General features: G+C 37.6%; 1 protein-coding gene across 4 annotated transcripts in view; it reads left to right on the top strand.

Annotated features, from left to right (window-relative positions):
* Positions 1 to 1,166: 1,166 nt before the first annotated feature.
* Positions 1,167 to 27,798, top strand: part of LOC106067559 (serine-rich adhesin for platelets-like) — a 71,627-nt gene continuing 44,995 nt past the window's right edge. For 3 of the 4 annotated variants that reach the window (XR_008773631.1, XR_008773632.1, XM_056004017.1), the window contains exons 1-9: positions 1,170 to 1,485; positions 8,762 to 8,952; positions 10,382 to 14,710; positions 15,044 to 15,168; positions 20,045 to 20,242; positions 22,031 to 22,147; positions 22,875 to 23,082; positions 23,680 to 23,948; positions 24,725 to 24,956. Coding sequence is in view for 2 of the 4 variants with exons in the window: in XM_056004017.1 (XP_055859992.1) it covers positions 8,889 to 8,952; positions 10,382 to 14,710; positions 15,044 to 15,168; positions 20,045 to 20,242; positions 22,031 to 22,147; positions 22,875 to 23,082; positions 23,680 to 23,948; positions 24,725 to 24,956 (5,542 nt within the window). In the remaining 2 variants the exon portion in view is untranslated. Of the gene's footprint in view, positions 1,486 to 8,761; positions 8,953 to 10,381; positions 14,711 to 15,043; positions 15,169 to 20,044; positions 20,243 to 22,030; positions 22,148 to 22,874; positions 23,083 to 23,679; positions 23,949 to 24,724; positions 24,957 to 27,798 lie in introns of all 4 variants that reach the window. The other variant, XM_056004018.1, reaches the window with a different exon arrangement.

Consider the following 27,798-nt stretch of genomic DNA (forward strand, 5'->3'; position numbering starts at 1 on the left):
AATTGTTGTAACTCTTGGGTAGGCACTCAACGTAAAGGCAGGCAAAACAACACAGTGTAACAGGAAATAAAGACAGGTGTTTATTCACTAGGACAAACACATAGCATCCTTCAGCTTCCTCAGAGTCTTTCTACTAATTTACCAGTCCTTTAGACAGCAACCCGAATGTGGACCAACGACAGCCTTCCCCGCTTCGCTCCAGGTCCCTTCTACAACCTTCAGGCAGCACCAAAAGCTGGCTTCTTAGTTTCCAAACATTCAGACTCTTCACAATCCCTGATGCACTGTTCTTCTCTCCATTCTAGTCTCTTCCTGTTTACGTTCACTAGTGCGCTAGTGCGCACCTCAAGCACTGGTGCAAGGCAGGGTTACAACAATATATATATATGTATATATATATATATATATATATATATAGAGAGAGAGAGAGAGAGAGAGAGAGAGAGGGAGAGAGAGAGAGAGAGAGAGTGTCCACTTAGAAGTTTTCTGATGATGTGGCAGGTCTTGAGCAGTACCGCCTGTGTCAGGCCACGAGAATGTTCTAAGGCCCTTATATTTGTGATGTCAGTTGTCATTATCCCCCAGTTGATGTAACAACAGTGTATAATGTTATCTTAGACAACTTCCATAACCGCTTAATCTTCACGCTTAGGTTCCCATACTTTCTTTGTTTTTCCATTTCAGTTTTCTTTATATTATGGGATAGTGGTACCGCGATGTCAGTGATTGTGGCGTTTTTTTTTTCGTTTTTTTGATAATTATTATGTTAAAAACGAACTAATATTTATGATTTCTTCTTCTAATTATTACAATTTTATGGAACTAATACTAAAAAAAAACAACTTTTTATTTAAAAGGTTGTTTTTCTGTAAAGATTGAAGATGGTGTCCATTCCATAAGTCATTCTTCAAAAATTGAAATCTAAATTGTTCTACTGTCGACTCTGTGTTTCACTTTCAAAGCAAAAACAAAACCACCAAATCTAAGAATAAATGTCACATTATTCCACGTGATATCACAACGACGTATCTTCACTCCCTTGACCCTGGTCCTGTATTTATTACCTCGAGTCGTGCCATTCATTGACGTTGGACGCTAAGACTCCACCCAGCGAATACGTTGGTCGTCCACAGGTCAAATCTCGCTACAAAAAAAAAACTTCCGCGGATAGTGACAGCGTGACGAGGTGGTGGGTGCCTCCTGTTGTCTCGTCATTGTTCCCGCATTCCTAACACGCTTATTTCTCACTTGTAACAGAGCCTTCAAGACTTCTGCTATTTCTTAAGAGTTGGCTCCCTTCTTTCAAAGCCGCATCTCATTTCATCCTTACGTAGGCGCAACTAGATCTAGTACTTTAGCAAGGATTTCACCGAACAAGGGAAACCCCGGAGTAAATAATGAAGAAACTATTAAACATGTGCTAGGATCATCTAGTGTGATAAAATATTTCGAAAGTGACTCAGCGTTTTTGGAATATATTTAAAGGTATGCATTGCAAAGTGTAGATTCTAATAATTAATTAAATAGTCTTTAGTCAGTTTCGTTTTGTTTCCAAATCTTCTCTCTACTCACTGTCTGGCACAAATCTTGGACTCGTTATTTATCCTGCGCCCCCATTTCTGGATAATTTGGAGCTTTGTAGAGCTATTCATTGTCGAAGACAGTTCATGAATATTTTTTTTTAATTAGTTAATTTATTAGTGGTAATTAATTTTTTTTTTATATATAAAAAGGAAGATGAAAATTGCAGTATTGAGAGCTATGTCAGTGTGGTTCTTTCCCTTATATGCGCTTATTTTTCCTATAGCTTGATAAAGTTAAACTGCTCACATGAATGACATTTCTAAACCTTACGTCTGCCCTGGGAAGACAATGGATTCGTACGTTTCAGACACTCCTTAAGAAATGAATATTATTATGTTTTAGTCCAAACCCTTGCAGGGCCCCCGTGTATAGCGGCTGGCAGAGTTTGTATTCGGGACCACCATGATAACAGTATGCTTATGCAGGGCCAGATTGAAGTAAGTGGAGGCCCCGGAGCGGGTTTTTATGGACGCCCCTTCATTTTTAATACAAATCCGTTTAATTATAATAACACTTATATCTATAAGCAAGCCAAATTTTAGAAAAAAGAAATTACTTTCAAATTTAATCTCATTGTCCTTTTTAATACAAATATTTAAAATGTATACTTTATTTTTAAAAAAAAGGTATATCTCTAAGACACGCTACAAGCAGACATGCTACAAGCAGACACGCTACAAGCAGACACTTCTTAAGGTCTTAACCACGACAGTGTTGACAACTGTAAGATTGGAAGTCTCGTCGGTAAAAGTGCGATTCAAAAATTTAAATACAAAAGTTTCTGATCCATCGGAATACGATTTTTTAAAACTATATTATGGGTTCCCCTCTCCTGTGGATGCCCCGAGATAATGCCCCCGCCTGACCTCTCTAAAGACGGCCTTTCACTTACGCTATCTAGCTTTTGTGTATAAAGCTTTTTAGTTACTAAAAGCTCTGTGAATGTGTTAGGGAGATATTTTAACCCCATTTTTTCTTCAAAAGCTACACTTTCTAAAACCTTTTTTTAAAATATAACTTGGCCAAATGTATACCTCGCCAAGGGCCATATTAATTTCAGCGATAGACTGTGCAGTTCCCCCCTTTTTTTCCTCAAAAAATTCTGGATCATTCTTTGCACATACACACATGCACATAAAAGTTAATGAGCCGTGTGATAATTTCTTTTTCCTATGACGTCTACTTGGATACTTTTTTTCCTACTGTAGCAAGACTTTAAGGAAGTCCATTGAGCACATTATAGTGCACATAGTTCTAATTCATGAATGAGACTTATAGTGCACATAGTTCTAATTCATGAATGAGACTTATAGTGCACATAGTTCTAATTCATGAATAAGACTTATAGTGCACATAGTTCTAATTCATGATTGAGACTTATAGTGCACATAGTTCTAATTCATGAATGAGACTTATAGTGCACATAGTTCTAATTCATGAATAAGACTTATAGTGCACATAGTTCTAATTCATGAATGAGACTTATAGTGCACATAGTTCTAATTCATGATTGAGACTTATAGTGCACATAGTTCTAATTCATGATTGAGACTTATAGTGCACATAGTTCTAATTCATGATTGAGACTTATAGTTCACATAGTTCTAATTCATGAATGAGACTTATAGTGCACATAGTTATAATTCATGATTGAGACTTATAGTGCACATAGTTCTAATTCATGAATAAGACTTATAGTGCACATAGTTCTAATTCATGATTGAGACTTATAGTGCACATAGTTCTAATTCATGATTGAGACTTATAGTGCACATAGTTCTAATTCATGATTGAGACTTATAGTGCACATAGTTCTAATTCATGATTGCGACTATTGTAATGCACATAGGTCTAATTCATGATTGAGACTATTATAGTGCACATAGTTCTAATTCAAGATTGCGACTATTATAATGCACATAGGTCTAATTCATGATTGAGACTATTATAGTGCACATAGTTCTAATTCATGATTCAGTCTTATAGTGCACATAGTTCTAATTCATGAATGAGACTTATAGTGCACATAGTTCTAATTCACGAATGAGACTTATAGTGCACAAAGTTCTAATTCATGTATAAGACTTATAGTGCACATTGTTCTAATTCAATGAAACTGACATATATAAAAGGTATCGAACTATAAAAAAGTTGTTAGGAGGGAAAGTTTGAGCCAGTTGGTAGATGGATATTTAGGTCTTTTACATTTTTTGTTGTGTATTATCCAACCAAATTAAAATGCAGTATTTAAATAAGCATTTTGCATTTTGTTTTCAAAGCCAGTGAACATTAACTCTTAATTTTGATACTGACCTACTATAATTGCTTAACATTATTTCACGATGCGTGAGCAGGAAGTAGGCCCTGCAAGTATCAATATGGTTTCCCTTTACATTATTGACTAATTCTAGATGAATAAATAACAGATTTCCAGTGGCCTCCTGTCGAGTTACCAGGAGCTCCTGGAAATATCCTGAAATTACAAAATATACGAAAAAGAAATATCCGGAAATTATTAAAATGTTTTGGAAACTCATACAAATCTCCGGAAATATAGAGACAAAAATTGAAATTTTGGGGTGTCATTCAATTTTGAAAACGCCAATCCTACGCGCGATTAAAAAAAATTTATTTATCACGTAATTGTGGAATCTGGTGAAAGAAGCTTCTCGCGCCTCATACTAATGAAGAATTATTTGTATGACTAATTCTTGCTATTGAGCGTGATCTATGTAGGAAACAGAATTATCATGATATACTGTATGACTTTGCTACACGCAAGGCTCGTAAAGTAATTCTGTGCATAGTAAAGAAAGAATAAAATGCAAAGACGAATATATTTTCTAATGCAAATTCTTTCGCATTGGTTAAGTCCGGCCCTGCTATTTAGTGATGAGTGAATACAGAGTAGATTACTTGTTCTCTTTCCATGACTTCTTGGTCACAATGGTTAAGTCCGGCCCTACTGTTTAGTGACGGGTGAATAATACTTTTCTCCCCCCCCTTTTTTTTTTGTCCGCCTCTAAAATTACGTGGGATAACTCTAGTCGTCCGACATGCAGAAATAAAAGAGTGATCTTTCCATTACTTGGTGTCCAAACTTAGAGACATAAAGAGAACTATATATATATATATATATATATATATATATATATATATATATATATATATATATATATATATATATATATATATATATATGTATATTGTTATAAACCTGGTGGTGGCATAGATGGGGGTAGTGGTGTGAGTGTAGTCAGTCGACGCAAATCGCCCCAGGCCAGCGCTAGACGAGCGGTCAACCGTGACGAGTTACGACGATCGGCCGAGACGAATGTCAACAAGAGGGTTCGGGAAGAATCGCCGTCGTGAACAGAGCTCATTAGCGTCCCGAGAATTGTAGTCATCTGACCACCTAGAAACGTCGAGCGGCTTTCTGTCCGGTTCTAGAAGGCCAGTAGGGACCCTATATAAAGAGCGGAGGTGTCGCAGTCAAGACGGTTCAGAAATCGGGTTCACGACAGGAGTTCAGAACACGGTCGACTACAGCACAGTTCAACGGTGTGGTTCTGTACGGAGCATTACGACGGTTCAGTGCGGAGTACTGTCAAGTACAGTTGAGACGACCGGCGTCTTGATCTTGGTCTGTGATCGAGTCCGACACATCGAGCCCAAGTGTGTGAAGTCAGTCCCGAACTGTTGAACCCAGTGCACGCCCGGAACGAGACGGAGAGGCCAGTGCAAGACTTGATACGGCGGAACGGTGTTATCGGAGAGATATTTGTTATCGCAGAGCTATTTGTACTGTTCTACGTGCTGCCAATTGTACAGTATTGGCTGTTATTTATGGACATTAAACCTTTACGTTATTTTGGAGCCCTGACTTGTCAAGTTCTTTAAGTTGGTGGTGTTGGTGCAGTTTGCAGAGAGCCTGGATAGTGAGATTCTTAACACTGGTGTCAGAAGTGGGATCGGATCGTATCGGATAGGAACGGATCTACTATGGCTCGTCTGAAACTGCTGTACGAACTCGAAGTGAAAGAACTGAAGCGAGAGCTACGTGATCGAGGGCTGAAGACAAGTGGAATTAAAGAAACCTTACAGGCACGCCTCCGGGAAGACATAGTGGAAGAAGAGGAAGATCCAGACACGTATCTTTTTGACGTAGAACCAGATATGGAGGAGCTCTTGAGCTCAATGCTAAGAAACATCAATTTCAAGATAGATGCCATGAACACCAAGATAGCCGCCATGAACCAACGTATACCTGCTGTGGAGGAGAGAAGCATCAATACAGACGTTCGTTCAGATGCTAAAACCAGTGAGAGGAGCCTTGGTGGTGATCACGAGAACCCATTGAAACCTGACGAAGGCGTTGAAAGACATATGCAAGTCGAGAGATACCATCAAGGTTTGAACCCAACAGACGTTGGTCCAGCTGCCAAGACTGAAGAGGGAAGTCCTGATGGTGGTCAAGAGAATCCAAGGAAGCCTGACGTTGAAGTTGATGGACATTTGCACGATGAAAGTCATCGACCAGGTCTGAAACCAACAGGCGATTGGCCCGATACTGAGACGAGAGAAGGAGGTGCTGATGGTGGTGAAGAAAGCCGAATGGAGCCTGAAGCCGAAGACGAGGGACCTTTGCACGAGGAGTGTTACCAACCTGCCCCACGAGCATGCCCTCCAGACAAGGCTGAAGATGATGACCTGTCCCACAATTCCCCGTCCTGTGGATTTGAAGCCCATCCTAGTCCTTCTTCACAAAGCCCTATGAAGCCACCTCTTTGGCCAACGATCTTGGTAATCCCTGCCCTTACATCCTATACCTCTCCATGTGTCAAGTGGCTGCCCTCAGTACCGAACGACAAGAGAGCGATGCAACCACAACGTCACTGCAACAAGAGGACGATCAACTGGAGGAAAAGAAGAGAGCGGCGTTTGCGTAGTCCATCGTTCATGGTGATTCTACCAAGAAATAACTGCAACCACATGAAGACCAACTGGCGGAGAAGAAGAAGAAGGCGACTTTTGCTGAGTGCAATATGGATGACCATGCGATCACGAGGTCGATACAACCAGATGAAGGCTAACTGGAGGAGAAGAAAACGTTTTCTGAGTTCCACGTGGATGGCGATGAAAGCACGACGGCGAGGCAACCAGGTCAAGGCAAACTGGAGGAGAAGAAGGAAGCGACCATTGCTGACTGCAACATGGGTGGCCCCATTAAGCTCAAGACGCAAGCCAACTGCCACCGATCGACCCCCACCTACAGCGATGAAATTTCACAGCCAATGTCATGAGGTTGAATCTGCCCGGGACGGACAGATCTAAGGAGGGGGCAGTGTTATAAACCTGGTGGTGGCATAGATGGGGGTAGTGGTGTGAGTGTAGTCAGTCGACGCAAATCGCCCCAGTCCAGCGCTAGACGAGCGGTCAACCGTGACGAGTTACGACGATCGGCCGAGACGAATGTCAACAAGAGGGTTCGGGAAGAATCGCCGTCGTGAACAGAGCTCATTAGCGTCCCGAGAATTGTAGTCATCTGACCACCTAGAAACGTCGAGCGGCGTTCTGTCCGGTTCTAGAAGGCCAGTAGGGACCCTATATAAAGAGCGGAGGTGTCGCAGTCAAGACGGTTCAGAAAGCGGGTTCACGACAGGAGTTCAGAACACGGTCGACTACAGCACAGTTCAACGGTGTGGTTCTGTACGGAGCATTACGACGGTTCAGTGCGAAGTACTGTCAAGTACAGTTGAGACGACCGGCGTCTTGATCTTGGTCTGTGATCGAGTCCGACACATCGAGCCCAAGTGTGTGAAGTCAGTCCCGAACTGTTGAACCCAGTGCAAGCCCGGAACGAGACGGAGAGGCCAGTGCAAGACTTGATACGGCGGAACGGTGTTATCGGAGAGATATTTGTTATCGCAGAGCTATTTGTACTGTTCTACGTGCTGCCAATTGTACAGTATTGGCTGTTATTTATGGACATTAAACCTTTACGTTATTTTGGAGCCCTGACTTGTCAAGTTCTTTAAGTTGGTGGTGTTGGTGCAGTTTGCAGAGAGCCTGGATAGTGAGATTTGTAACAATATAAAGAGAGAGAGAGAAAGATAGATAGATAGATAGATAGATAGATAGATAGATAGATAAAACATGATCGGGAAAGGGAAATATCCGCTATCAGTATGTGTAGTCTGTGTCTGTCCGTCGTGTTAAGATCACAAAAAACTAGAAAAGATATGAAAAATGTGGATATCATAATATTTGAGATGTTTACAGTTCTATTTCAACGGCTTTTTTTTTCTTTTCTGAAAGCAAAACGTTTAATTTTTAAAATTAACTATGCGAGCTGTTTTTCTTTTTCATTTTTTTTTTAATACAACGATTTTAGAACTATCCACTTTTATAGTTACAGAAAACAAAAAACAGGTGAAACTACATTTGTGTAATGATCCTTGCCAGTACTAGTGATGTTGGTGGTGAACTTTCAAAATGTCTTGTTTTCTACTATTGCACACTCGAGGTTTGGTATAATCTATATGTCTGTGTGTCTATGTTTGTGTGTGAGGTAAATATGCGTTTTACCCACAGACCTTGGCAAGCTTAAAAAAAAAAGTAAAAAGTACTATTACCAATTTTTATAAACGCTGAGAGTTACAGATTAAGGCGTCTATTCACCCTACAGCAAGGAACTTTATGCCGCTTTAAAGGGAGTCGTCTGTATCAAGATTCCCTACAATGTCTTTGAAGAAAGCATTTCTGCTAATGCGGTTCTGGCCATCATTATCACGTCGCAACTGTCGAAATTCTATCGAGTGCCGTATCCATATGAGATGACATCTTTTTTTTCGTGACCAAAACCAGGTCCGATACAGATCATATTACGACCATCCTGCTCATTACAGACGTATGTATGCAATGTCTCGCATGTCTGTCACAGGAGAAGACAATGATTCTCTCCCTTTTACTGGTCTAGTTCTCAATCCTTTCTCCGAGACTACTATGTAATGAGCTTGACTTTGATTGGCAGTAATAACTTGACGTAATATCTTAGCAGAACATGCTAAGCATTGATTTTTTTTATCTCTTTTTTTTTTAAATCAGAAGTTTAACACTTTTTAAAAAATCATTTTTATATATTTAATGGTTTTTTTTTTTTTTTTTTTTTTTACAGATATGCTCAAAATCTACAAACCAATGACGTTCAAAAGTTAATTGTTACATTATAACATCTAATGATAGAAAGCGATTACAAAGCATACAGAAGGACTTAGCTGTACAGTGCATGTGAGATTAATAAAATGGACTGGGCAAACACTAAATTCATCATATTATTTATGGTGACCTTACTAGCTGTGTCACAAGGTGAGACTTATAGATATAACTTCTGTGATTCTTAAAACTGTTAACTAAACCGATTATGTTCAAGACCTCAAAGTTTACAGTGCACTAAGGCTCTGCATCGAGGCTGACAGTTCATACGACCTCCAGGTTTAAAATGCACCCATGTACAGAGTACTCTTAGATTCAAAGTACACCCTGATTCAGAGCTAACCCTGATCCAAAGTACACCCAGATTCAGAGCTCACCCTGATCCAAAGTACACCCTGATTCAGAGCTAACCCTGATCCAAAGTACACCCAGATTCAGAGCTAACCCTGATCCAAAGTACACCCTGATTCAGAGCTAACCCTGATCCAAAGTACACCCAGATTCAGAGCTCACCCTGATTCAGAGTAACCCAGATTCAGAGTACGCCCAGATTCTCTCACCTCAAACTAATGAAGAATTACGTGAGGTCAACAATTCTCAAAGATAGATTGAAACATGAGGTAATTCTTGCTATTGAGTGTGATCTATGTAGGAAACAGAATTCTTATAATATACTGTATGACTTCGCTACACGCAAGGCTCGTAAAGTAATTCTGTACGTAGTAAAGAATGAATAAAATGCAAAGATGAATTTGTTTTCTAATACAAACTCTTAATTTTCAACTATTATCCGTATCCCTACCCAAATTTGGCCCCGCGAAATCCGTTTTGCATAGGGCCCCACAATGGTTACGTTCGGCCCTGCAATTTAGTGACGGGTAAATACAGAGTAGATTACTTGTTCTCCCCCCCCCCTCTTTTTTTTTCGCCGATATATTTACGTGAGATAACTATAGTTTAATTTGCATAAATAATAGAGTGATTTTTTTTAATGAATTCTTGGTCACAATGGTTAAGTCCGGCCCTGCTATTTAGTGACGGGTGAATACTACTTGTTCTCCCACCCTCTTTTTTTCGCTGCTAAGTTACGTGGGGTAACAGTGATCTCTCCTTTACTTTTTCTTGTCCAAACTGTTAAGCCATGAAGAGAATTTTTTATATAGATATGTAAAGAGGAAAATTTCATAACCTGAATAGCTAACACCCCTTTCCGTTAAAAATTAGCGTTCCGATTTAGCAGGGCAGAGAAAAGGGGAGAGTGCGAATTACTGGTCCTTGCAAAAAAATTTTATAGTAGGCATACCTATATAACGCTGCTCGTGTAGCGTTCTGAAAACCTCCCTCGACATAACTGCTAGTGTGCCGCGGCACACTGCTTTAAAAACCAGAAGGGCAGAAGCTGTATTTCATCTACAGTAGTGGTCATCTTCAGTAAAAAAAAACGATTGGATAGTCCAGGTGAGGGCTTTGAAGCTTTAATATAGACAATACTAATCTGACTAGAAGGCCTATTTGTCCTTTCAAATTATAAAGTTTATTAATATTTAATAACATTATTATTGTTATTATTATTATGCAACAGATACAACGCAAAATTCTGTAGAGGGTACAACAGAAATGTCTTATACTCTAGAGCAAAGCACAACAGAAGCAACACAATCTTCAGAAGAAACAAGATCTGAAATAACTTCTACTGTGGATCGAATCACAACAGAGTCAACACCCACATCTGAAGAGGTTTCAACTGGACTGAATTCTAATCAAGAGCAGAGCACAACGGAATCAACACAATCTTCTGAAGAGGCTACAACTGAAATGACTTCTACTAAGGAGCAAATCACAACGGAATCAACACAATCTTATGAAGAGACTACAACTGAAATGAGTTCTACTAATGAGCAAAGCATAGCGGACTCAACACAATCTTCTGAAGAGGCTACAACTGAAATGAGTTCTACTAAGGAGCAAATCACATTGGAATCAACACAATCTTCTGAAGAGGCTACAACTGAAATGACTTCTACTAAGGAGCAAATCACAACGGAATCAACACAATCTTCTGAAGAGGCTTCAACTGAAATGAGTTCTACTAAGGAGCAAAGCACAACGGAATCAACACAATCTTCTGAAGAGGCTACAACTGAAATGAGTTCTACTAAGGAGCAAATCACAACGGAATCAACACAATCTTCTGAAGAGGCTAAAACTGAAATGAGTTTTACTAAGGAGCAAAGCACAACGGAATCAACACAATCTTCTGAAGAGGCTACAACTGAAATGAGTTATACAAAGGAGCAAATCACAACGGAATCAACACAATCTTCTAAAGAGGCTACAACTAAAATGAGTTCTACTAAGGAGCAAATCACAACGGAATCAACACAATCTTCTGAAGAGTTTACAACTGAAATAAGTTCTACTAAAGAGCAAATGACAACAGAATCAACACAATCTTCTGAAGAGGCTACAACTGAAATGACTTCTACGAAGGAGCAAAGCACAACGGAATCAACACAATCTTCTGAAGAGGCTACAACTGAAATGACTTCTACTAAGGAGCAAATCACAACGGAATCAACACAATCTTCTGAAGAGGCTACAACTGAAATGAGTTCTACTAAGGAGCAAAGCACAACGGAATCAACACAATCTTCTGAAGAGGCTACAACTGAAATGAGTTCTACTAAGGAGCAAATCACAACGGAATCAACACAATCTTCTGAAGAGTCTACAACTGAAATAAGTTCTACTAAAGAGCAAATGACAACAGAATCAACACAATCTTCTGAAGAGGCTACAACTGAAATGACTTCTACGAAGGAGCAAAGCACAACGGAATCAACACAATCTTCTGAAGAGGCTACAACTGAAATGACTTCTACGAAGGAGCAAAGCACAACGGAATCAACACAATCTTCTGAAGAGGCTACAACTGAAATGACTTCTACGAAGGAGCAAAGCACAACAGAATCAACACAATCTTCTGAAGAGGCTACAACTGAAATGACTTCTACTAAGGAGCAAATCACAACGGAATCAACACAATCTTCTGAAGAGGCTACAACTGAAATGAGTTCTACTAAGGAGCAAAGCACAACGGAATCAACACAATCTTCTGAAGAGGCTACAACTGAAATGACTTCTACTAAGGAGCAAATCACAACGGAATCAACACAATCTTCTGAAGAGGCTTCAACTGAAATGAGTTCTACTAAGGAGCAAAGCACAACGGAATCAACACAATCTTCTGAAGAGGCTACAACTGAAATGAGTTCTACTAAGGAGCAAATCACAACGGAATCAACACAATCTTCTGAAGAGGCTAAAACTGAAATGAGTTTTACTAAGGAGCAAAGCACAACGGAATCAACACAATCTTCTGAAGAGGCTACAACTGAAATGACTTCTACTAAGGAGCAAATCACAACGGAATCAACACAATCTTCTGAAGAGGCTACAACTGAAATGAGTTCTACTAAGGAGCAAAGCACAACGGAATCAACACAATCTTCTGAAGAGGCTACAACTGAAATGAGTTCTACTAAGGAGCAAATCACAACGGAATCAACACAATCTTCTGAAGAGTCTACAACTGAAATAAGTTCTACTAAAGAGCAAATGACAACAGAATCAACACAATCTTCTGAAGAGGCTACAACTGAAATGACTTCTACGAAGGAGCAAAGCACAACGGAATCAACACAATCTTCTGAAGAGGCTACAACTGAAATGACTTCTACGAAGGAGCAAAGCACAACGGAATCAACACAATCTTCTGAAGAGGCTACAACTGAAATGACTTCTACGAAGGAGCAAAGCACAACAGAATCAACACAATCTTCTGAAGAGGCTACAACTGAAATGACTTCTACTAAGGAGCAAATCACAACGGAATCAACACAATCTTCTGAAGAGGCTACAACTGAAATGAGTTCTACTAAGGAGCAAAGCACAACGGAATCAACACAATCTTCTGAAGAGGCTACAACTGAAATGAGTTCTACTAAGGAGCAAATCACAACGGAATCAACACAATCTTCTGAAGAGGCTACAACTGAAATGAGTTCTACTAATGAGCAAAGCATAGCGGACTCAACACAATCTTCTGAAGAGGCTACAACTGAAATGAGTTCTACTAAGGAGCAAATCACAACGGAATCAACACAATCTTCTGAAGAGGCTACAACTGAAATGAGTTCTACTAAGGAGCAAATCACAACGGAATTAACACAATCTTCTGAAGAGGCTACAACTGAAATGAGTTCTACTAAGGAGCAAATCACAACTGAATCAACACAATCTTCTGAAGAGTCTACAACTAATATGTCTCCAATTACCGAGCTTAGCTCAGTTGAAGTGAAATCGACAAAAGAGAATACATACATATCAAATGTATTTACAAGTGAAAGAATATTCAATGAAAACAGCACTACAGACTCAACACACACGTCAGAAGAAATAACAGCTGAACTAACTTCTACACGGGAGAAAAACACCACAGAATCTGCGAATGAATCAACACAATCGTCTGCACAATCTACAATTGCATTGACATTTACAGAAGGAAAAAGTACAACAGAGCAATCGCAATCCTATGATAAACCTACAACTACATTTACTTCTACCGAAACCCAAAGTACATCAGAGGCAGCACAATTTTCCGAAACACCCACATCAATCACAATGGACCCTTTTATTTCATCTTCAACAATGGAATCAACCGTTGATTTGATATCAACCAACACATCTTCATCAACCATGACCTCATTAAGTGCCTCAACTCCAATAATAATATCCTCAGAAGAACCTTTGACTTCCACACATTCTTCCACATCATATTTTACGTTTACGGAAACATCTAGTGACACATCTATAACAAAACTGATATCGTCTGACACACCTGCATCCACTGTAATAACCAGTAGTGAAACAACGTCATCCACTTTAATAACCAGTAGTGACACACCTACATCCACTGTAATAACAAGCAGTGACACAACGTCATCCACTTTAATAACCAGCAGTGACACACCTACATCCAGTAGTGACACACCTACATCCACTGTAATAACAAGCAGTGACACAACGTCATCCACTTTAATAACCAGTAGTGACACATCTGCATCCACTTTAATAACCAGTAGTGACACATCTGCATCCACTTTAATAACCAGTAGTGACACACCTACATCCAGTAGTGACACACCTACATCCACTGTAATAACAAGCAGTGACACAACGTCATCCACTTTAATAACCAGTAGTGACACATCTGCATCCACTTTAATAACCAGTAGTGACACACCTACATCCACTTTAATAACAAGCAGTGACACAACGTCATCCACTTTAATAACCAGCAGTGACACATCTGCATCCACTTTAATAACCAGTAGTGACACACCTACATCCACTGTAATAACCAGTAGTGACACACCTACATCCACTGTAATAACAAGCAGTGACACAACGTCATCCACTTTAATAACCAGCAGTGACACATCTACATCCACTGTAATAACAAGCAGTGACACAACGTCATCCACTTTAATAACCAGTAGTGACACACCTACATCCACTGTAATAACAAGCAGTGACACAACGTCATCCACTTTAATAACCAGTAGTGACACAACGTCATCCACGTTAATAACCAGTAGTGACACACCTACATCCACTGTAGTATCAATCAGTGACACGACTGCATCAACATCAACATCGCTCTACACGATAACTACATCAGCTTCAACTGTATCAACTTCGACGTCTACAACACTTGCTTCAACCGACTCCACAACTACAACGTTCAAAGTGTCAACAGTAGAGAGCACTTCATCCTCCGCATCATCAACAGGTAACAGCCAAGCACTGACCACCTTAACATCGACAACAACTCAAGCTCCCTCTACAGGTAGGACTACATCTACCATATATCTAGAAGGTGGCTCCATTCGCCTAAATAAATAATTTTTTAGTAAATGTGAAAATATCATAAGATCAACTATAAAAACAGCGAAGCAAATAGATATTAACCAAGATCTAGAACTAAATTTTAATCTTTTTATATCATTGATTTAACTCTTTACCCTATGTAGATAAAGTCAATAGATATTAACTAAGATATAGAAATAAATTTTAATCTTTTTATTTCATTGATTTAGCTCTTTACCCTATGTAGATAAAGTCAATAGATATTAACTAAGATATAGAAATAAATTTTAATCTTTTTATTTCCTTGATTTAGCTCTTTACCCATATGGAGATGAAGTCAACGATACAAGCGTCCCTGTTGGGTTCAGGTCACACAGTGAAACTATCTACTTTAGCCATAGAGTACCTTTTGGATCAAAGTCTGTACAGACTGCTCAAGTAAAGTCACTTATGTCTAAGTAGGATATGTATATGGATATAGAGTCTGCTTTACAATAATTAAATAAAATGACTTTATAGGAACATATTATTTGTCATAGCCATAAAGCATGTATAGCCGTGAACTATTTATAAGCAATGCAAGAAAAATTGGCCAATTTCTATTTCATTTGAAACAAAAATCTAAGCTATTGGTACAATGTTATATTTATTTCTGAGTGCAATTATAATGTACCTACACGTATGCCCTCTTTTTTTTTAACAACAACACACATTTGAGTGATTTAATATAACCTTTTCAACTTTGAATACATTTTTTTAAAGTATAATAAAAACAAACAAAGGTTTATTATATATATATATATATATATATATATATATATATATATATATATATATATATATATATATATATATATAGTCCTATATATGAAGTAGACAGGAGAAGAATATGCCAAACAGAGTAGGTGCGAGCACACATCCCTGCTTGACACCACTGCAAACCTCAAAAGGTGCTGATTGGGCTCCATTGAATTTGACAGTACATTTAGTTTCCTCATGAAAGCACTCAATGAACTTCAGTAGTTTGGGAGGGCAACCTATTTTCCTTAGGAGTTTGAAAAGGCCACTTCATGTCAGAGGCTTTAGTCAGATCAACAAAAACGATGTAAAGGGGTCTGTCTCTCTCTCTCTGAATTTATCCTGCAGTAGTCGTAGAGAAGATATCATGTCTATAGTGGATCTACCACTCCTGAATCCACACTGAGACTCTGGGTAGACTCTAGAAGCTATTACTTGCAGCCTGGATAGTGCCACTCTAGCAAAGATTTTGCCCACTATACTGAGGAGAGAGATACCCCTATAATTGTTGCAGTCACTCCGATCCCCTTTGTTCTTGTTTATTGTGACTATAGTTGCGTCACGCATGTCCTGTGGGACACGTACTGCATTATGCGTACAACGACATAAACGAAGTTTTTTACCATCTGTATGAAGATGACAACACCGGTATATTAAACAGAGCCACGCAAGATGTACGTATCTAAGTTTCAGAGTCTGTACAATGTATATGGCTCCTTTTGTCTCGAAAGGCAATGGATGCGCCCAAGTGAGTCACTGGTTTTGGCTTAATCTTGAGACGGGGCAGAATCTGGTGTGGCTAATCAAGCCAATTCTAGAACGGCAGACTTTGCCACAATTCGTACATTTGTATGCCTCTGATTTAGGGCTAGCAGACAGGGCAGCTTTCTTTTTTTCCCTCTTGATTAAAGCCGCTTCAATTCTTTTATTCTCAGCAAGGGTTGTCCCAGCACGCACAGTCTGTCTCCATGCACTCCGGTCTTTGGCTATGTTTTCCCACATACTTTCACTGATGCCTGAGGCTCTCATGTCTCGCTTGCAGACATCTCTATATGTTAGTCTTGGGCGGCCCTTGGGTCTGACTCCTTCCACAAGCTCAGCATATAAGATATCTTTCGGGATTCTACCATCTGGCATGCGGGTGACATGTCCGAGCCAGCGTAATCTCCTTTGTGTCAGGAGAGCATACATGCTGTTCATATTGGCCAATCTCAAAACTTCCTGATTGGAGACATGGTCCCTCCAAGAGATGCCCATTATGCGTCTCAGGCAGCGCAAGTGGAAACTATTCAATCTGTGCTCTTGGTACATGTATGTTGACCAGCTTTCACTGCCATAAAGGAGAGTGCTCACAACACAGGCGTTGTAGACTAGGATTTTGGTCGCTGTGGTCAATTTACCATTTTCCCAGACGCGCTTGGATAGTTTTGCCAATGCTGTGGTAGCTTTTCCTATCCTTTTTGTCAGCTCGATGTCTAAGTCTAGGTTACTGACAATTGTTGAACCCAAGTAGGTAAATTCCTGCACCACTGAAAGGGTGTGGTTCCCAATTTGTATTATAGGTATTTCTGCAACGTCTTGTGCCAGGATTTCGGTCTTGGAGAGACTTATAGTAAGGCTAAACTCTTGACAAGCAGCTGCTAAGGCGTTCACTAGCTTCTGTAGACCTCCTTGTGAGTGAGATACGAGTGCCGCGTCATCGGCAAACAGCAGCTCCCTTATCAAGATACGACGCCTTTTCGTTTTGACTTTAAAACGTGCCAGGTTAAAAAGCCTTCCATCGGATCTGCTATGGATGTATATTCCGTCTTCCAGGGATTTAAAAGCACTGGATAGTACGACTGAGAAGAAGATGCCAAATAGTGTAGGGGCCAGTACACATCCTTGTTTTACACCGCTCTTAATGGAGAATGGCCTGGAGGAAGAACTTTCAAACTGAACGGTGCCCTGCATATTTTCGTGAAAAGCTGACACTAGTTTTCTTAACTTATTTGGACAGCCGATTCTCTCTAGTACAGCAAACAGACCGCTTCTGCTAACAAGGTCAAAGGCCTTGGTCAAATCAATAAAAGCTATGAAGAGGGGCTGCTTTTGTTCTCTGCTCTTCTCCTGTAGCTGCCGCAGAGAGAAAATCATATCTGTTGTAGATCTTCCTGCCCTAAAGCCACACTGCGACTCTGGATAAACACGATCTGCCAGGATCTGTAATCGCTTTAGTAACACTCTAGCAAAAGCCTGTACAATGTAAGACCTTAATAATTCCTTAATGTAGTCACAGCGTTTTGATTGATTGTACTGCATTATTCGTACAACGACATAAACAAAGGTGTGTTTCTCCATACAAGATTCTCTGAAAACTATTTAATGTATCAAGGCTGCGGGCAAAAACCAAGGTTATGAAGCTACTCATCAGGGAACTCCTGATGATGTAGCTATTATTGCTGATTCTGATATTCAGCTACAGTCCCTGGTTGACAAACTATCTGCTGCTTGCCAGAAGTTCGGCTTAAACATTAATCAAAGCAAGACTAAGATACTTGTCCAAAACACAAACACTGCACCTCAAGTAAGCATTAATGGCCAACCACTAGAAATTGTTGATCACTTTTGTTACCTTGGCTCCATCATATCTAACAACACTCTACTGGATATAGACATAAACAATAGGATAGCCAAGGCAATGGCCACCATGTCACGGTTGCATAAAAGAGTCTGGGACAACATATTGCAGACTAACAGTACTAAAGCCCTAGTCTACCGGACCTGTGTGTTGAGCACCTTGCTGTATGGAAGTGAAACATGGTCAACCTACTCATGGCAGGAAAAAAAGCTGAATGTCTTCCACCTCCGATGCCTAAGGCGGATCTTTAAAATAAGGTGGCAAGATAAGATAACCAATGAGGAAGTACTACGAAGAGCAGGGTGCCAGGACATCCGCTCTGTTATCAGCAGCAGACGCCTTGGCTGGATTGGCCACGTTCGTAGAATGCCAGTAGGTCGACTTCCACAGAACATCCTGTATGGCGATCTAATAGAAGGCAGGAGAGCCGCTGGTTGCCCACTTTTACGTTATACGGATGTATGCAAACGCGACATGAAGCTCTTAAAAATCGACACTAGCAGCTGGAAAGAGGTGGCACTGGATAGATCCACATGGAGAGAGAGCATAAAGGAAGGGTCACGGATTGCAGATGTCATACACAACAGAAGCAGAAAGAAGGGTGAAAATGCAACGGCGCCTGGTGATTATATATGCCCAATCTGCGATCGCAGCTGTGTATCAAGGATTGGCCTCTTTAGTCACACAAGAAGTTGCAAAGGGAAAAGATCGTCTCTCGAGACGTAAAATGCCACAGATATATATATATATATATATATATATATATATATATATATATATATATATATCTTATATCTATATTATAAAGTAGAATGTGTGGTGTATGTATGTATGTATGTATGTATGTTACTTATAGACATCAAAACCACTTGACCAATCTTGATAAAACTAGGCAGGAATGTTCCTTGGGTACCAACTTAGACCGTAGTGTATGTATTGTAGCCCTAAAACAAACTTAAGACCCTCAAAAAAAATAAAGTTGTCCGACTCTATTACAGCTATAGTATTTTATGGATCTAGGCCATGTCTACAATGTTGACATGAGAAAAGATAGAAAGGATTTAGACTTAGATCTAATTTTAAGAAATACACTTTGCGCAGATAGTTTTTTACTTTGACACATGAAAAGACAAAAGAAGATCCATTGATTTCATTATATAATAAAATTAACCTTCAATTTTGTGTTTCAAAAGCATTTTTTACATTAATTAGTTCCTTATATCTGTGACTACAGATTTCCTGACGAACATTCTTTCATTAGACAATTCCGTAATGAATCGCGTACTAAATATTAATTCGTTTAATTGTTTACTTTATAATCCCATCCCTAGATCTAAAACTCTAATTCAACTCTAAGATGATAAAACTTCTCTTCGCACAGATAGTTTTATACTTTAACACATAAACATATTAATTAAAGTCCATTCATTTCATATTTTGATCAAATAAACATTCAAATTTGGTTTTCTAAAGCTACATCCATTTACGAAAGCTGCGAAGCCGAGTTAAGATAGACCTAGATCTATATTCATTCATGAATCGCGTACTAAAAATTATTTCGTTTAATTGTTCACTTTATAATCCCATTCATTTAACAAAGCTATCGCTCTTTTCGTTTTTACTAGATATGAATGTATCGGCTTCGTATAAACCCATTTTCACAAAACTAATTTTATTTTCGTAGCGAAAGAGAAATAATGTGAAAGGATCATTAGCTAAGTTTTACATACATATAAATCCAATCCACTACATTAGTAAACACAAACTTAGACCCGCAGGCCGCGGGTAATGCCAGGCTAGTTATATATAACTCCCACTTACGTATAGACCTATAAATTATTTTTTTTTTAATGTTCATCTTTTGGGGTTGACAACTTCAAGACATATATTTTAAAGGTTGCTATGAATGGTGCCATTACCTTTGATGAGCCGGCCAAACTTTTCAACCCTGACTTTGACGCAGCATCGGCCAAGCAGCAAAATGTTCTAGCCCCGTTCTGGACCCAAATGAATCCAGTAGATACGAACCAGAAAGTTTTTTACCATCTGTATGAAGATGACAACACCGATATATTAAACAGAGCCACGCAAGATGTACGTATCTTAGTTTCAGAGTCTGTACAATGTAAGACCTTAATCATTCCTTAATGTAGTCACAGCATTTTGATTTTAGATAATAAATACAATGAATTATATAATCATTGCTTTAATATCCCAGGTTTGGATTTCTAGAGAGAAAAAAAATAGCACTGCCAACTCTTCGTTCTTACAATTCCTCTTATCATCATGCAAAGTTTTCATGGGTGGAATCTAAAACCTGGACATGTATCTCGAAAACGGCTCTAAAGATTTCCCTAGAAATTTGACAGTTAACGAATATCTTTGGTGAAAAAAAAGTTAATTGGCCACATAAAATAAACTCTGGTTTGACCGTTACACTTGTTCATAACATAATCATTTTAAAAGTAAAGAGTTCAGCTATATACGCCCGCGTATATTCAGTAAAGAGTTAAATAAACAGACAGATGTTAATGAAGATTTTGCGGAGCTCCGCGCCAAGTACTATTTCCGGTATTTAAAACAAACAAAAAAATGCATATTCTCATGTATCAACAATGCATTATCCTGCTGTTATACAATTTTAGTTCAAAAACTAATTCGGCTACTCACGACATTTTATAAATGGAGCACAGCGACGGGTAGAAGTTTGTAACCACTTTTGGCTACGATCATGGAATTTAATGACTGTAGTTTTCTTTAGATTTTATATCGAAAAAGGAAGTTTTATCGTCAGAACCATCTGTTGAGGGGTTTTAAACTAACAAAAAATATATGGAGATTTTTTCAACAAACTCAAAAATCCTTAGCTACGCTCATAGAATTTGGTTACTGTAGTTTGCTCTAGAATATAATTGATGTGGAGGCTTTTAACCTCAAAACTCTCTATAGGAGCGATTTCAATGTCGGGGGAGGATTGAACCCCAACCCCGCTTGGCTACGCCCATGCTAGTCTGTCTTTAAATGTTTCCAAGTTTGATCTAGGCTACATCACTAAACTAGAATTTTATATACTCTAACGGGGGTGATGAAAAATAGGGGCTGGTTGAGAAATGTTGTTTTCTATCATACATTAGTTATTAAAAAATCAACTGTATAAAGGAGGAATTATCTTTAAAAATAAAACTTGGCATATTACTTGTTTGCTTGTGCACACACAAAAAAGTGTCGCAGCTATTGTGGTGGCAAATACACATTTTATCTTTTGGAAAGACAGTTCATAGAAGCTGTGGCGTAACGTAATGTCGGCGCTCCCCCTGCTCCAAAGATTGTACATAATCCAATTTCACATAAAAACGGTCACCTTTTAGCAACAAAACTTAATAAACACAAGCACTCTAAGCGCCATAACTATGATATTTTATGCAGTGCTTGTGATACCCATTTTGGCGCCCCTTCCTTTCCGTTCCAGTCCCTTTAATCGGTCAACTTTGGTTTGAAGAGAAAACTAATTTTTCAGTTTGTGCTAATGATTTCACTAAAAGAAGTAACTTTCTAACAGTAAAGTGGTACACTCAAAAGATCCTACGCTTAAGGGAGGGGGCTATTCCTATGCTTTTGGATTTAAAACAAAAGATTTTGAAGCAGCACACCTAATCTTTTATGTTTTTTCTCTTTATCATCCAAAGAATTATAGGTACAAATGTTCTCAAATGTGCTGATTATTTAATTTATTTTATGAGTTAATAAAAGTTCATCTCCTTCAACTAAAAATAATTTTAAATACAAACTAAATGGTTAAAGATGGAAGGCCATATGATTTGCTGATCTTGCGAGAGATATTACAACATTCAAAATTTTCTGTTTTGTGAAACATTATTACAGGTCAGGAACTACTACAGCCCTGCAGCTCATGATAATTTTACTGCAAACTTAGTTTTAATAGCTACGTGGCTCAAAGTGAAACCTTTTACAGCTGCTTGCTCCTCAGCATATTGCTATGTGAGTAAAATGCGTATTTGTTAAACTTGCAAGGATACGTATAGAAAAATAAATAAAGATTCTCGGCAGTCTATGGCTTTGTTTGTATTAGTCGTATCAAAATAAGTAGCCTAATTAAATGGTGGGTCTTCAAAGATACATAAAATATTGCTCTCTAGCTTCATCTTAGGACAAGAAAACAAAACTTTGTGTTTGTGGATATATTTTCTCCAATTATTTGATGTATGTTTCGCCTATTTGAATAGCTGTTTAGGAGAAGCTTAGTGCTAGTCGTTTATATATATATATATTTACTAAAACTACACATCTTACAGATTCGATAAATAAACATATATATATATATATATATATATATATATATATATATATATATATATATATAAAAGTGGTTAAGTTTTTTAAATTTTTTTTTGGAAACCTCAGTTTTTTGCTTGTTTCATCAGGCAGTTACATCATAGGAATCCTTGGCTTTGTGTCTCTTTTTCTTCTTTTGTGGGCTTTCTTTGCCCCTCTTAGGGCCTTTCCCTTTGCTACTTTATTATCAGATTTTCACATTTACTTAAGATATATATTGTTATAAACTACAAAACTAATTTAATTATGTTCAATCTGCAAACTTTTATTAATTTGGTAATAAAATCAGTAATATATGTCATGTTTGGCCTTACGTTTCACCTGTATATTTGTTTTAGGCGAGCTATATATAAACAAGGCAATGTAATTTCAGAACGAAGAAAACACCTTTCAAGTAATCTACACTACTGACGGTTTGAAAGCCTACGCTATAACCATATATCAACAAGGCTCCATGAAGTGGAGTTTTGTTCGCAATCGAAAGATATTGATGGGATATGTCAATTCAGACGGAGTGGTAGACCTTGGCTTCACAAACACCGCTGTTACCACAAGATTGGATACCTTGATTGGAGCAGCTGGTATGTCACGGGATTTCAATACAAATCAAATTTAGTATTGGTGCTAATGTTACTTTGGTACAAAGCAAAACAAACGCAATGATTCCTTTAAAAACAGAAATATGTTTTCTGGAAATGCAAGCAATTAGTCTGCATATCATAGTAATATAACTCAATTTTGTATACATTTTTTAAACCAATTAATGTTGCTCTAAAAAGTTCATGAGTTTGAAATGAAATCCAATTGAACGCCAGGAGAAAACCCCAGGCCTACTGTGTTGATATATCAACACTATACACTTTTCTTGTAGCATTCTGTAATAATATTTTTTTTTAGCATTATTTGTTATCAATTATAAAATACTAGAAAATAAGAATTATAATTATCTAATTGGAAGTCTTTTATGCAATGAGAGCAGGGTGTAAAAATCGTCCCTTTCATAACATCTGACCCTCTAATTGTGAACGAGACCGACCTCTTTTGAGAATAAACTTTTCACCAATTTGCATTTTTTAAATTTTTTTATTAAAAAGAATTTTTTTTTTGTTTAAAGTTTCATTTCTGAACTGGTGCGTGTTGGCCTAATAACAAACAATACGCTGAATATTCTTGTACAGGAAACCCTGGAGTTTTCATCTTTAAAGTTGGTGAGAGTGAGTCACAAGATTACAAATGTCTTCAGTTCTATAACAGCAACGTAGCTAGAGCCCAGAGCATCGAGTTTAAAAACGACTTAAAGCAGCTCCCGGCATGCCCATGTTCTGAAGAAAGGGTCAGAAAACAATGGCAGTTTGTATTCAAAAGGGGAACTAATGATAATATCTTTTGCTATGCCATTAGTTCAATTCAGAAAAAGCGCAAGTTTGCTGGAAATTCACTAAATAAAGTAAGTTTATAAATCAGCAAACCATTATGTAGAGATATGTTTGCACACTAAAAAAATAATTGAAATTAGTAATAAATGAGTCGAAATTAGTCTTCATGCTAAAAAAAAAGATGAACTTTATAAATCAAAATGAAATGAATTCACCACAAATGAATGATTCATCACTAAATACAAGAGATGCATGTGCTTGGAGTCACAATGGCGGGATGACAATTAAACATCAAAGAACAACCAGACTAGTGATTAATTATAAATGCCATTTAAAACCAAAAAAAAAAAAGTTAGATTGAACGTTGTAATTATATTTCTATATCTAAAAAAATTTCATTCTAAAGGCCCTCTCTCTCTCTCTCATTAAATATTAGGAGCACTGCAGCTTTTTAGATGCTGCAACCACTGGCGCCTTACAAATAAGGCTAAATATTCACACCTTCAAACGAGAGTGTGGAAGAATAAATCTAAAGGGAGCTAGAACGTGTGTGTGTGTGGGGGGGGGGGGGGAGAGGCTGTACAGGAAGCAACTAAAAGACTTCTTGCGACGTCGCAACCTGTGGGAAGTTTAGACCAATATCTCGTTGCTGAAGTTGGTGAATTTTGAAATAATGAGCTTTAGTAGCAATAATTTTATTGCAAAAGCCATACAATCTCTGAAAACTAATCCTAATTTTGACGTAGTAGGCCTATTATAAATTGCTTCGCTCATATTTACAAACAAAATATCTAAATCTAGACATCTTGGTCACGCTCTCCTTTTAAATTTTTTTTAAAATTTTCAGCTGTGTTGCTACATTCGTTTGAACCCTTTCTTCTATGGATTTTACCTGTCTGGGAATGCTGAATCTGGGCACATTTTAACAAGCAACCCTTTCCAGAATTTTTCTATGACCATTGCAGAGGATGTCTACCCTAAGAGCTTGTGCTGTCAGGGTCTGACCAAAAAGTATTGTGATCTATTCAACCAGGTCAGACCAGATATGGGCTGTTCCCTTGCATCAGGATTTGTTACAGGTACCTAGGGGCCTATCTAGATCTACATTAAGATATAGATTTGTTTACTAGTTTTGTATATCATACTTCACCAGCCATTATTACTCAACTAGAGGAGGCTCTTATAGTTTGAACTTTAAATTGAACACCCCATCGGATTCTCCTTTCTAAACGGGTCGCTTTTTTTTGTTTGTAATTCATTTGTTTTTATGTTTGGAGCTAAAATCGACGATTCGGGACTGAGCATGTCCAATTTTAGATAAGTTCTGGTAATTTTGTTCCGTTTTTCCAAAGCAGATGGCAGTTATTTAGATTCTCGGTAACCATGTATGTTAAGCTGTTGTTTTAACCTCCCCCGGCAATTCATACCCATATAAGGGATGAAGGCTATATCATGAGCCTGTTTGATCGTAGGCTGATGGGCATATCAAAATAAGCTTCCAAACATCTTTAGAAAAACATTCCAATCACATTTATACCGTTAGCTGTTAAATAAAATTAAAAAAGGGGGTGTCCAAACAAATAATAATGAATTCAGCTCATTCTCCTTTTTGAACACAGCAAAATCGTATTAAGAAATATTATTGGGATTAATAAATCTATGATTTTTTCAATGAATAAACATGACCTAGATAGAGATATCTATAACTTATGAATGAAAGAAAAAGTGTGGGCTGCTAATTTGAAGCCAGAGACCATGCCCACTGCATGTGATCACGCAAGATAAGCTGGCGCTAAGGAGAGGTATACACTCAGCGAGTAGTGTCACAAACTATCCAACAGGCAGTGGAGGGAAGGGGGAGAGAGTCATGAAAAGAATTATAAGCATCTATGGGAGGGAGGGGATGTTAAGGTGTCACAAAACGAACATCCAAATTATGAAAACAAGAAGAGGGTCCTTGGATGGGAGTTAAAAGAAAGACAGAGAAAATACAAGTAGCCTAGTAGAAAATATCATGTTTATTAAATTAAAATAATTAATTTATAGCTCTATAATCTATATAAATTTATTTCTGTCTGTTTCTACACATAGATTATATAGGTATTTAAATAAATAAACTATACACGATATATATATATATATATATTTTTACCTACCAAAGACATTTCTATTTCAAAACACCATATCTATATTCTATACCTCCCCCTTAGCCCTTTCGTTTTATTAATATCTCTTCACATCAAGCACATGTGCTAGGTATTGGTTTATAACACATAATTCAGAAGTTAATAGAATGGGGCATCTGAAAAAAAAAATACAACTGGATATATTCTGAATTCATTGTTCCTGTGTTATATTTTACTTCTCCTTCACCTATGGTAGCACAACCATGATAATAGCATCAAACTATATGTGTCATAAAATCAAGCTTTTAAAATGGGTACAATTAGTGCATATCGATGTAAATCTATTTACTTAGAAAAATATAGCACATTTACGGTAAACCACAAATAGCTGATACAAATTGTTACACTGGTAATTTATTTATGTACTTTGCATTACATTATTTTTAAAAATAACAATTAAAAAATATATAATTTAAATATTTTGAGTTCTTTGGGTTATATCTCTTTGATGTTTATTTTTAACATTAAAATGGCGTTCGATATCTTACGAAACTGAGATTGCTTATATAAAAACTGCTATTATCGAACACCCCATTTTTAAACCTCAATTTTCATGTTTAGGTAACAAAGGACACTTTTAAATAAATAGTTGTAAATATTTCTCAGCCTAATTAGAAGCGTATTATATAGTTTTTTTTAGCTGAAGCATCATTAGCATTAAAAAATACCCTTAACCCGAGACTCACTCCACTCTTCCCAAGAGTTCAAAAAATGTGAAATTTTTATACCAATATTACCAATGCACTTTGAATATAAGTAAAAAAATGATCCTCGGGTGAAAATGAAACTAATTATAACTTAACTATAAAGAAATGGACGATGCACAATAAGAATGGACTAGTTTCTTTATAATCATCGAAATAAAGGAGAATTTTAAAAAATACAATGGGGTGTTCGATAAGTACCTTAAAACGAAGGTGTTCGATAGATGTAAGTTACTCTAAGTATGTAATATTTATATTCATTGTCTCGCCGTATCATTTATTATATTAAATAATTATGGTCATATTGAATGATAGGCCCCTATCATTAAATTGATAATTGATAGGTGACTTAGGTCTGTATATAAATTATATAAATTTAGTGACCAGATTCTAACATTTTTCTCTAGAATCTATAAATTAGGGATGTGAGAAAGTTGTGATTTTTTCCCCTGTTTTTACCTAACTCTGAGCCCAATGGAACTGTGTGAGAGGAGATGCCGTCACTGGCTAGGCTAAGCAAGGTTAGGCTAGGCAAGACCCCCCCTCCAGGTCAAAAGTAACATTAAGTTCAAAGTTCAGATTGAGTTTGGCAAATGATAGATTTACTTGTCAGTTAAGAAATTTTAAGTAGATCTAGTACTAGTAGTAAATTTCTAGCCCACACATTGGTATTTATGATTCTTGCAGGTTCAGAGTGTAGATATTGAAGGAAATTATGGGGTCTTGAGCAACAAGAAATGTCAAAGAGGTGTGAACAAAATGGTGGTGGCATTGTTTGAGTTAGCAAATTTGGTAATCTCCCTTTGACCAAATATTGACCAACTATTGAAAAATTGTAATCAAAAGTTATGGAAGAAATTTTTTGAAAATCAGTATTTAGACTCCACCTAGTGAAAACTATTTAAATATATGAAGAATATTAGGCTTTACAAAGCCTGACATGTTGTTTTTTTTGTGACAACAATTTTTTTATATAGACTATCACCAAAACTGTACATGCCCATTGTTCTCTTTGTTAAATAGCATTTTCC

Source organism: Biomphalaria glabrata, chromosome 11, assembly GCF_947242115.1.
Source record: "Biomphalaria glabrata chromosome 11, xgBioGlab47.1, whole genome shotgun sequence".
In the NCBI taxonomy this organism is placed as follows: Eukaryota; Metazoa; Mollusca; class Gastropoda; family Planorbidae; genus Biomphalaria; species Biomphalaria glabrata.